This window comes from Anomaloglossus baeobatrachus, chromosome 1 (genome assembly GCF_048569485.1).
Source record: "Anomaloglossus baeobatrachus isolate aAnoBae1 chromosome 1, aAnoBae1.hap1, whole genome shotgun sequence".
Classification (NCBI taxonomy): Eukaryota; Metazoa; Chordata; class Amphibia; order Anura; family Aromobatidae; genus Anomaloglossus; species Anomaloglossus baeobatrachus.
Genome location: NC_134353.1, coordinates 851,996,933 through 852,009,816, shown reverse-complemented (window position 1 = coordinate 852,009,816; position 12,884 = coordinate 851,996,933). Strand labels below are relative to the sequence as shown.

The 12,884-nt window shown below is 45.4% G+C and overlaps 1 protein-coding gene across 4 annotated transcripts in view; it reads left to right on the top strand.

The window, feature by feature from the left end:
* The window catches only part of FAM169A (family with sequence similarity 169 member A), a 164,008-nt gene that overhangs the window by 116,465 nt on the left and 34,659 nt on the right, over positions 1 to 12,884 (top strand). For all 4 annotated transcript variants that reach the window (XM_075325404.1, XM_075325410.1, XM_075325416.1 and 1 more), the window contains exons 9-11: positions 6,702 to 6,756; positions 7,714 to 7,825; positions 10,547 to 10,724. In XM_075325404.1, the coding sequence (XP_075181519.1) occupies positions 6,702 to 6,756; positions 7,714 to 7,825; positions 10,547 to 10,724 (345 nt within the window). The remainder of the gene's footprint in view (positions 1 to 6,701; positions 6,757 to 7,713; positions 7,826 to 10,546; positions 10,725 to 12,884) is intronic.

The window sequence follows — 12,884 nt, the reverse complement described above, 5'->3', positions numbered from 1 at the left end:
AACATACAGGTAAGGAATCCAGACCGTAAGCCCCAATGGGGCAGCGTCCCCAATCCATGCAACGCACCCAAAAACTAAAAGTGAATTTATACCTTTTAGAATATTTATGTGGAAGTAATTGTCCAGAAAATATTAGCGAGCCTAATTATTCTGCGAATAGCTAACCTTGCCGGTTTTCCCATCTCACTTGTTTATTTTCGGTTCCTACGGTAAGGAAAACCAATTAAAACATACGTAATTAACCAAAGAGGGAAAATCTAGTACAAAAGGATGAAAACTACTTCACTACAAAAGAGAAGCAATTTTAGAAAAACAATCAAACCATGCAACTGTACAGAAATATACTTCTCACATTTCGATAAAACTATCTGTGGCCAATATAGATCACTTCTTTCAATTACAGCATGAAATTAGGGGTATAACAGGGGTGTGAGATCCCGTGATCCCATCATATTGTCACTAATCACTAAATCACTTGAAGGGTCAGTTAACCGGTGGCAACAAGATTATTACAAGGAATGGAGGCCGCCTGTATTAAACTAAGGTTGAAAAATAAGATATGTTTAATTTTTGAAAAAACGTCTCAGAGGAGATCTCATTCGTACCTCGTCCGACAGGCCTACAAGCTGCCGTAACCCTCCGTCTGATACTGCGCCGCACAATCAGCTCTGCCCTCATCTACTGTCTCCTCACCTATCCCCTGTAGACTGTGAGCCCTCGCGGGCAGGATCCTCTCTCCTCCTGTACCAGACTGCGCCTTGTATGGTCTATGATTAGTATACTGGTACGTATTTTGTAAAAACCCCCGTCCCATGCAAAGCGCCATGAATTATATGGCCCTATAATAAATAATAATAATTTGTATAAATACCCTCGTGGTCAATATAAATAAACTGTCACCAAACTTAATCCTCCGAAATAGGGAAAGCTTCTTTACAGTTAGAGCGGGTAGATTGTGGAATGCTGTCTACAAGGGGTAGGAATGCTAGATACCATCACAGCTTTTAACAGAAACGGGGGAAGGGCGATTCCCTCAGCACCAATAACATTGTTTGTTATAAATAACTTAGTGACAACATGTAGAGCTGGGCGGGAAGCCTGTTACCTGTGACATCACGTTATCCTCCCAAGGGGGACTTATCCCACCCCGCATTCCCCATCATGGTACTCACCTGGTGATTCAGGAAATGACAAGACGACTGGATCTAGATCTACCCACGTAACGCCTGCTACGACGACGCTCACACCTATCCAAGGGTTAAGATGACAGACTCCGGACATGGTGGCTACCCATGCCAAAGCTTGCTACCGTGACCCCTGCACATGACCGTACAAGGCGATGGTCGGCACCGAACCCACCGCCGCCATAACATGCTGAAACCACTGTGTGACAACGGTGAGGGGCTGTTAACAGTCACCATTGTCATAATGTCAAATGGAGTGTGTTTTGGCCTGGGAGGGGGCTCGGTGTAGGTGTGGTATCAGCAGGAGGGAAAACATGCCACCTGCTGACTGTTGCTTCTTGCCCCTGTTCACTACCAGCCCCCCTCAATTTGAACAATGAAGTCCTAACAGAATCCCTTAACCCGCCCGCTCACTGGGAGACCCACATGGTACCTGGTTCATTCCCAGGCTAGCCCCCTTGGCATTCCCGGGGCATACAAACGGAGGGGAGGGGAAGTTCAGTGCGTGTGGGATGGGATGATTTGAACTCTTGCAGGTTAGTGCCTGCATACTACATTCCCCCCTACCGTGCCTCCAACCTGCGCTGTGACAGGGACTGCACTGAGTCTGCACTTCAATTAGGCTGTGTGCGTAATTCATGCGTCCTGCGTCCCCTGCACAGTCTATGGAGACTGTGCAGAGGCCGTACGCACGTTGTATAGTAGAACGCAGCGATTCAGCTGGGGCCCGAATCCCTGTGTTCTAAGAAGTGACATGTCACTTCTTCCGTGCGCTCCGCCGGCAGCTCCTGCTCTGTCTATGGCAGGAGCTGCAGGCTGAGCGCACGTTCTCTGCCAGCACCATGCGCCTCATAACGGAGCTTTTCAGCTGCGCTCTGAGGCACACCTTTTCGGTGCCGTGCAGAGCGCACACAGCCCTACCCTGCTCCTTCTCAGTTCTGGCGGCGGTGGCTGGGCGGCGGTGGCTGGGCGGCGGGTAGGCGGGGCCAAAGACAAAAAGCGCAAAGCGCTCTTTTTTTAAAAACTTAATGGCGGCTCAAGCTGACCGGCGGGCGGGTAGTTTCCTCAGAAACGCCGCTCGCCGGCGCCCATAGCTTGAGCCTCAGCATGGAGGGAGCCGCTCACAGCTAAAAGCGCCGTGAGCAGGACGCTTTCCTCCATGCTGATTTTTGGGGAGGCTGGAGGGAGGGAGGGGGTTAAGGGTGTTTAAAAAATGAAGAGCACAAGCGGACCAGCGGGCGGGTCGTTCCCATAGAACGCCGCGCTCACCGGCACACACTGCTTGTGCCTCAGCAGAGAGGGAGCCGCTCACAGCTAACAGCGCTGTGAGCTGAAACGCTTACCTCCCTGCTGATAGCTCTCATTCCGCATCCAGGAGCGGGTCCCTGTGTCCGGCTGTCCAAACAGGTCCGGGTCCTGCAGCAGAGAGGCCGGAAGCAGGGCAGCACAGTGATATGTATCCAGGAGGCGGGGCTTAGGCCAGTCACACCACAGGAGGCGGGGGCGGCAGGTCAGTGTCTTTCTAGGGGGAGACCTCTATTTTAACATGCATAGGGGCCAGCAGTCAGGGGGCAGCATCTCAAGTTTCTGGCTGCAGTGCCCCTCATTGAATGATACTGCTAGTTAAACATCCAGATATGCATGCCTACTCATAAAAGTCATCAATTAGAGACCTGCTCTTCATAGCTGTTTGCTAGACCTGGTGAAAATCCAAAAAGCTGGAAGTCAGGCATGAGTCACATATCACAGGCCCAAGTCACATGTCAAAGGCCTGAGCCACATATCACAGGCCCAAACCACATATCACAGGCCCGAACCACATATCACAGGCCCGAACCACATATCACAGACCCGAACCACATATCACAGGCCCGAACCACATATCACAGGCCCGAGTCACATATCACAGGCCCGAGCCACATATCACAGGCCCGAGCCACATATCACAGGCCCGAGCCACATATAACAGGCCCAAGCCACATATCATAGTCCCAAGCTAGATATCACAGTCCTGAGCCATATATTACAGGCCGAAGCCACATATCACAGGCCTGAGTCACATATCACAGGCAGGAGCCACATATCACAGGCTCGACTCACATATCGCAGGCCCGAACCATATATCACAGGCCCGAACCATATATCACAGGCCCGAGCCACAAATCACAGTCCCAAGCTACATATCACAGGCCTGAGCTATATATTACAGGCCCAAGCCACATATCATAGCCCACAAACCACATTTGGCTCCATAATAAGATTGTGGAGCCCACAGGGGCGTGATAACTTGGGGGGGAGGACCAACTAGTCTGGGGAAACTAATGCCCCTTCGACTAGTCAGATCCCTTATTAGCACTAAAAAAGCTTATGAATACTTTTTAATAAAACATGGATTTAAGTGACTATCAATGTATATACGAATGCTGCTGAGTTGGAGGAGGGCATGACAAAATATTTAATTATTCAGCCTATTCGATAAACATCATAGAGGAAAATTAAAAAAAATCACCTCCCAAAGTAATAGAGCAAAAAGTGATTAAAAATTCCACGGAAACACAAACACTATAATTGCTCTGAGGAAAAAAGACTTTATACGCCTCCATTGACAGAACCATACAAAAGTTATAGGTCACTGTTGTGCCAACCTTATGCCACTTCTCGATGACATCTCCACAGTGTTCTATAGTAGTACTAATACCCTGTAAAAACTGTTGCATCCCACTGACTGATAACTTTGAACGAGATCCTTCTGCTGTGTTGTAAGCTTTTTTCAGACATGACTTTTACTGTACAATGCAACTAAGACAAAATCAGGAAAATCCTACTAGAAAGGCTAAACTTTATATGGAGTTAATTAGAATCACTGTAAATGATGGCAGCTGTGTACTGACTTCTAGGTTATATGAGTGGAAATGTGATTGGTTAATTCTGTACACAGTCACATTACCAATTATAAAAAGGTGTTCACACTTATGCAACCACATCATTTTAGTTTTGATATTTTTATTTTCTCCCTCACAAATGAACTGGATTTGTACAGATTATGAATGACATTAAAGGTAGAAAAAGTTCTGAAACAATATAAGGCTATGTGCGCACTGGAAAATGGAATTTTCTCAAGAAAATTCCACAGGTATTCAAAGATTACCGCACCCGCGGTAAAAAAACGCGGCAAACCGCACCCGAAAACCGCATGCGGTTTGCTGCGGTTTTACCACGGTATTGTTCGCGGTATTGCCGCGGTTTTGCCGCGTGCGGGTTGGGATGTGCTTTATTGCATTCAATGCAATAAAGCACATTGAAAAAAAAAAAAGTCATTTCATTCTGAGATAGTAGATAGATAAAGAGACAGAAGAATAGATAGAGGGATAGATAGATAGACAGATGGATAGAGGACAGATCGCTGCATTTCCCACGGTCGGCAGTGAGTTCACATTAACGGCCGTGGGAAATGACCGGTAATTACCTCTGCTGTGTCGCAGCGAGACAGCAGAGGTAATTCAGCGCTGTGTGTCAGTCGCGGCTGGATGTAAGCAGCGCAGGACGCCGGAGCTGTGGATTACGCCGGAGCTTTGTTTCGGGAGGGGTTAATAAAATGGTGAACGAGGCTTGTTTGTTGTTTTAAAATAAAGGATTTTTCTGTGTGTTTTATTCACTTTACTTACGGGTTGATCATGTCAGCTGTCTCATAGACGCTGCCATGATCAAGCCTGGAGTTAATGGCGGCGATCCGCCACCATTAACTCCTTGTATTACCCTGACTGCCACTGCTACACGGCTGCAGGAAGAGCCGGGGACACGCCAGTACTGCCGCATAATGGATGCGACAGTTCCGGGGCAGCTGCGGCTGATATTCTCGGCTGCGGGAGGTGGAGGGAGGCGGGGGACATTAACCCTGCCCCTCTCCCTCCCCAGCCTGAGAATACCGGGCCGCCGCTGTGTGCTTACCTCGGCTGGATGGTAAATATGCAGCGGAGCCCACGTGCTTTGTTTTCTATATTTCCGTTTTCTTTCTATGTGTGTTCTATGTGTCTGTGTCTGTGTTCTATGTCTGTGATTTCTGTGTGTGTCTTTGATGTGTTTGTTTACTCTCTGCTCCGCTTCCTCTTCCTGTAATGACATCACTTCCCTGCAAAACCGCAGACAAGCGATGTACATTACCGGAGGTAAACCGCGAAATACCGCAGGGAATAACGCAGGAAAACGCAGTGAACCGCACAGAATTTGCTGCCTGCGTTATTCCCTGCGAGATTTCACGATTAACATTAGAGTCAATGTAGTGAAATCCCGCAGTGACGTGCGGAAAAGAATTGACATGAAATTGTTTTTGCTGCGGGAATCCCGCAGCAAAACATGCAGCTGTTAAATTCCGCCTAGTGCGCACAGGATTTTTTTTGCCCATAGGTTTTGCTGGTGATTCACTGCAGAGATGTTATGAACATTTTCTGCAGCGAAACATGCAGCAGAACCGCAAAAAATCCGCGGCAAAATCCGGTAAGTGCGCACATAGCCTTAAAGAGAATCTGTCAGAAGGTTTTTGCTATATAGCCTGAAGGCAGCATGCTGCAAGGGTTAACACAAATAATTCAGGGATGCCTGTTTTGTCAAGATCCAATCTGTTGTTTATTTGTTTAGGCAGCAGGACTTATCATTGCTCAGACTACAATGTCACAGGCACTGCAATCCAATACACCCCCTCCTGTGATTGACATGTCACTGTCAATGTGCAATCTCTATAGAGAGCCTGGTGTGGTTGGGGACAGCTTACTCAGCTCTGCTGCATTGCTAAATCTAAAAATTCTGATTCTGTCAGATCGAAAGCACCCAGTAATCTATGTGATACAACGGTTAGATTCAGGATCTTTTTGCCTACATTGTGTTGCTTTCAGATGAGGTACAAAAATCTGTTGACATATTCCCTTTAATGGTGATCTATAAACAGCATTTTAAAAAAAACAAACCAAAAAACAAAAAAAACATTCTAAAATAATGAGAAATTATTTTGTTCTATCACAGATGGAGCTGTTTTTTCATATCTCATGATATTGGCAATCTTTAGCCAAAGTAATGTGTCCTCTTCTCTCCGAAGGCCTACTGGTGTTTCATTCAACCCATCCACAAGTTTTCATGTAGTGTTGAACTTTCGCCAAATTTCCAGTGTACTCCAAAAATTACCCTGATCATAGCTTACCCCTATACATTAAAGATAATACTTTGTCTAAATGGCTTATTTAAGACAGGACCTTTAGGCCACATGCACACAATGAGTATTTGGTTAGTTTATTGCCTCAGTATTTGTAGCCGAAACTAGGAGTGGGTGATAAATACAGAAGCGGTGCCCGTATTTCTATTATACTTTTCCTCTGATTGTTCCACTACTGGTTTGGCCACAAATACTGAGGTAAAAAACTGACCAAAGTCTCAACGTGTGAACGTTTAAAAGTGACTTAATTTGCACAAATGAACATATGCTTTGTTCGTTTATCATAAGATGTATTTTATTCTCTTTTACTTTAGGTAGAACCAGATAAAGAGAAATCCATCATAAATGCTGATGACGACACAATTGAGGGTAAGGGACTGCTAAACTTATGGTAAGGCCAGATTCACACTTGCGAGAGACTCGCGTGAGTCTCGCATCGCATCACCCGATACGGCCGCACACTCTCCTGACAAATACATGCAGTTGAGACGTTCCTGTCAGGAGAGTGTGTGGTCGTGCCGGGTGATGCGATGCGAGACTCGTGAGAGTCTCTCACAAGTGTGACTCCAGCCGAACCCATTTACCAGTCTGTGTAATAGTTCAGCAGACTAAAATGAAACTAGACAGTCTTAAGATGCACAGTCGTTGATGCTGAATGAGAAATCTGTTGCAGTGTAGGTCTGACTATTCCTATTACACGGATTGATGGCACATGTGAAATAAATTGCAGCATGCACTAGTCTTGTCCACCTTACAGATCGGACTAGTGCTCATCAATAATAGGCAGCTCCTGCACTCGTCCGCTATATGGATGAGCACCCATAACTGCACACAAAGCCAGTGGACGTGACCAGCCCACGTTTTATTACTGGCATCCCAATCTAACCATAAGTCACTTTTTATGCCAAAGAATGGAGAAAACCTTTAGTAAATTTGGAATAGTTTGGTATCACACTGAGACATCTGCTTTTCTAGACACTTTCTTAAATGTCATTTGAGATGAAGAAAGGGTCTTCATGAGGCTGAGGCTCCACAGCAGTGTGTTGTGCGGCATTGAAATCACATGTCATAATGCTACCTCGCCTCCATTGAATTATTGATTTCCTGTGGTTTTGGTCACAAATGTTCCCAAATGTGATTGTATTTTTTTATTCAAGTAACATAGTTACCTTAGACTTCATTGCAAGTCACATGCAATTGTAAAGGATAACGCATGTCTCCACATCATATTTTGGAAATACACTTTAAGACAGTGTGTCTCAGAAAATACAGCATGGTCCTTGTATGAGCAATTAATCAGACTTGTTAATGTCACCTTTATTCTAGAATACGATATAACCCCTGTCTACACTCGCACTAGAAGCGGTCAGTTGAAGAGGCCGAGGATTGGAAGGAGAGTTGTCGAAGCAGCAGAGGACAGTGTTAATGCATCCATGAAGTAATGGTGGTTTTATGTGTACACCCAATGTTATTTAGTAGATCATTATCTAAAGGGATTATCTGGTGAAAATGTACCATATAAGTGAATAATGGGATAATACAGGGAGAGTGGGTGTCCATACAGACGGTACATGTCTTTCTGGAGAACCCAATGTGTCATTGGACAGTCCATTGATTTCAGTGCAAACTACACTCCTCAAGATTGAAATCTACTTATTCAGTATGGAGTATGAGTGCCACACACAGAAATCCCCGCATATACACACCGTGATGGCTATCGGTGAGATTGCTAATGTTTGTTTGAGGAATGTTCTGCCACATGAATGTACCTGGGTACATAAATCATCAAGATCCGCTTCTGGCAGCTCTCTTATTAGTTGACGACCAGTGACGTCCCAGGTGTACTTGATGGGAAATAAGTCCAGAATCGGTGCAGACAACAGAAGCACGTTTAGGACATGCTGATTGCTCACAGTAACACAAGCAACTTGTGTTCGGGCTTTGTTATGTTAAAAACAGCTCCTAGGACACTTTGGAGAAATGACTTCCACTGGCTCTACAACCAAATCAATGTAACGATGAGCTGTTAGTGGACATGAAGATTAGAGGGGTCCGGGCTACTGTATATATATGCCACCTCACCCCATAATTCCGAGAATAGAACCAGTGTTACATTCCTTTGTGAAAGCCTCTTTATGGCGTTGTCCACTTGGTCTTGTCAGATTTGAAAAATGGCGACTAGTGATCCATTCTGTACTGTATGTGAAATGAGACTTCATATACCAAGTCTAAGGATCCACAGAGTGTCTACACAAACCATCAGAAGGCATTTGTACCTGAAACTACTGTAGGTGTCCACTTATAGGTGCTCCATTGACCTCACATCACCACACTCAAAGGCTATCATGACACAGAACAAGACAGCAATTTTGTCTTGGATACAATGATTGTCGGAGATTGTTCTGGAGACTACGTGGTTTACATCATGAAGATGCCTTCAAGAAGGAATGTGAACGTGTTCCAGAAGCTGTTTTTCAACATGACAGTGCCAGGCCGTGTGGGCAGCTTGCTTGGCCTAAACATGCTATAGTGGCTGAAAGTGTCTCTGTATTTGTCTCCAATCGAGCACATCTGGGATGTCTTTGGTCATCATTTGCAAAGGGACCTATCGTGGCATTCAGCATGGCAGAATATTCCTCAGACAACCATTAATAACCTTCAGTGATGGAGCCCAAGGCGTGCAAGTGCGGTGATTTCTGCTTGTGGTGCTCATACTCAATATTGAACAAATCAAGATGATTAAAAAATGTTGTTTCATCATTTATATATCATTATCATGTCTATCAGGACTGTGATTTTCATGATGCCAAGACTTTTCCTTCTTGGTGTTGCAATTTCAATGTTGAAAAGTGTATGCCATGCTCCATGTCTCCTGTAGTAGAAAACTTTCTGACAGTTTCCATTACAAATTACATCTGAATACTGGGGGCTTTAACAGGTCATTAGTGATGACCTTATTCTTAAGAAGCTCTTCTAACAAAAAAAGAACTTGAAAAGTGGATATCCTCAACTTAGTATTTACTTTACAGATCACAATGGTAAAATTTGTTTGCTTAGACCGCCACTTCTTTTTTCAAAATTGGGATTAGCACAAATCAGTCATTGTCACTTTGAGATAGAAAACACGTAAAATCTCACACACATTCTAAGAAAATGGCCTTTTGAAACACTAGAGCTTTACTTAGTATGTTGTTCCTCAGATGAAAATTTAGCTTTTGGTCCGGCAAGCTTCTTGCCCTTAAACTTAAGCTCGTTTGGGTGTAGTTCTTAGCAGTGCAGCTGTGAATCCTGCACTAGGATGAGATAAAACACTTACTAGAAACTGCAGCACTGTTTTTTTTTGCCTCTGACTCCTTCAAGCAGCTCCCTATCTTTTCCTTAGTGTTCTATGGGCAGTATGTAATGTAATACTTAAGCAAGCTCATAATCTTGTTTCTCAAGATGGATTTTACTAGTAGGTTGAAAGTAAATGACTAGTTGAGGCACGGGAACGAGGAGAAGAAGTGACTTATTGGTGGATGAAGAACTGTATTTCTATCATAAGCTATATACTGTAACTTTTTATGTTCCCATGAATTGCCGAGAGACCAGTTATGGTAACAGTTTTGACTTTCACAACATTTTGACGACATAGGCATGGCATGGGTCAGTAATACATCGGTGTGGGGATCGACAACCTATATTTTCCCCACTATTCAGTTGTTTTTTGCCTCAAAGACCACCAGTTGTACAGTCTAAACAAGGCTGCAAAGTGCAGTTCCATATAATGTGTAGTGGCTGCTGCCGGGTGCTGAAGAACAGCTCCTATTCATTCAATGAATGGAACTACACTTTTCAGAGTGGTTATTAGAGCAAGTTACAGCTGATCGGTGGGGTGCCAGGTCTTTATATACATATTTTGCAGCACCTGGAACAATTTTTCCAGTTATAAATATTCCCATTTGCTATGATATGAAACTCTTCCATGTTCCTTTCAGGGCACTGTATTTTTGGAGTGTCAGATCATTCTGAAATCACTGTGACCGTGTGTGAATGCACTTTTATGGATTACTGACTGTTTTTCCTAATTAGTTGAATGATTTTGGAGCGGAAGAGTGTGCAGTTTGGAATGACCTTGTGGCTTTTTGGTAAATTTTTCATTTTAATGTTTTGGTTACAGAATGGAGTCTAAAGAACAGATAGTGGAGAACTTCAAAGAGCTGATCCAGCAGCTTGCAGAAGAGAAGGATGAGAATGAGATGACCAAGCTCCAGGAGCAGATCTCCTCCCGGCCTATGGAGCACATGTTATCTGACAGCATGGATCCTGAGAAAGAGGAAAAGAGCGAGGACAGACAGGTACTGGAACCCCATGTCTAGTTAAAGCTCTTTACAAATATCTTATGCAGTACTCTACTCCACAATCTAGTGCCTAAAGGCTACTTTACACACTGCGATATCGGTCCCGATATCGCTAGTGTGCGTACCCGCCCCCATCTGTTGCGCGACACGGGCATATCGCTGCCCGTGGCGCACAACATCGCCCAGAGCCGTCACACATACTTACCTGTCCGGCGACGTCGCTGTGACCGGCGAACCGCCTCCTTTCTAAGGGGGCGGTCCGTGCGGCGTCACAGCGACGTCACTGAACCGCCGCCCAATCGCAGCGGAGGGGCGGAGATGAGCGGGATGTAACATCCCGCCCACCTCCTTCCTTCCGCATAGCGGCCGGGAGGCAGGTAGGGAGTCGTTCCTCGCTCCTGCGGCGTCACACGCAGCGATGTGTGATGCCGCAGGAACGAGGAACAACCTCGTTACTGCTGAAGTAACGATAATTGGGAATGGACCCCCGTGTCGCCGATTAGCGATTTTTCACTGTTTTGCAACGATGCAAAATCGCTAATCGATGTCACACGCAACGGCATCGCTAATGCGGCCGGATGTGCGTCACGAATTCCGTGACCCCAACGACTCCGCATTAGCGATGTCGTAGCGTGTAAAGCCCGCTTAAGTCTATTGAGGCCCCATTTGTTCAGATTTTTTACCGAGGCACACACAATTTTTTTCACAGATTAACCTAGAATTTATGTGAATGAGGAGGTATCATATTCCATTGGTGGAGGTATTCATAGCAATAATACTACGGAAGAGCAAAGTGTCATCGGTTGGCACAGAGACAACCTAATATAGGCTGCTCACCTCCATTCAGGATCATTGCACATGGCATCACTGGGATCATGCACTCTTAAGGCCCCATCACATGCAGCGATATCGCTAGCGAGTGTACCCGCCCCCGTCGTTTGTGTGTCACGGGCAAATCGTTGCCCGTGGCGCACAATATTGTTAGGCGCTGTCACACGGACTTACCTGCCTAGCGACGTCGCTGTTGCCGGCAAACCCCCTTCTTTCTAAGGGGGCAGTTCGTGCGGCGTCACAACGGCATCACTAAGCGGCCGCCCAATAGAAGCGGAGGGGCGGAGATGAGCGGCCGAAACATCCCGCCCACCTCCGTCCTTCCTCATTGCTGGCGGCCGCAAGTAAGCTGTAGTTCGTCGTTCCCGAGGTGTCACACATAGCGATGTGTGCTGCCTCGGGAACGACAAACAACCTGCATCCACAACAATCAACGATTTTTTGAAAATGAACGACGTGTCAACAATGGATGATTAGGTGAGTATTTTCCATCGTTAACGGCCGTTCGTTGGTGTCACACGCAACGATGTCGCTAACGATGCCGGATGTGCGTCACGGAATCCATGACCCCGGCGATATATCGTTAGATACGTCGCTGCGTGTGACGGGGCCTTTAGGATATGTAAATATATGTCAAATTTGATGCAGACATTTCTTATTTTTAACGCAAATTGTTTACAGAGAAGCATTATAGCTATAAGACTCCTCACTGGCAGCCAGATTGGTTTGTCAGTCTCCTCAAGGAGAAAAGTTTTCTCCTTAGACCCCATTATAGCTTCTCATACAGCCAAATCAGAGCTCATACTTTGCACTGACGAGGGGCAATCACCCCAAAACACTGTGCCTGCAAATTGAGGTTCTCATCTGGCATAAATCCTAAGCCATATGACAAGGCTCGTTGGACAGCCTGATTTTTAGGATTGCTACTTCCAATAGGTGGCACTAGAGTTTGTCTCCTTCCTCCCTGAAGAGACAATTTGCATATTTCACAAAGGAGCATTGCAGTTGTAAGATTCCTCACTGGCAGCCAGATTGGTTAGTCAGTGTCTGCAAGGAGAAAAATTTTCCCATTAGACCTAACTTTTAACAGATATTTATCACTTTTCCACATGGTGGTAGATAAATGTCTGATTGCTGGAGGTCCCACTGCAGGATCCATAACAAATCACTAAAACAGGGATCGGGATTAAATACAGCAACAAGATCGTGCATGACTGCTCTCGCTCTATTCATGTCTATGGGACTGGTGGGACCCCCGTAATAAGACATTTATACATTTTCCTGTGAATACTGAAACAACAAACATGGAGATAAGTAACGTTAAGT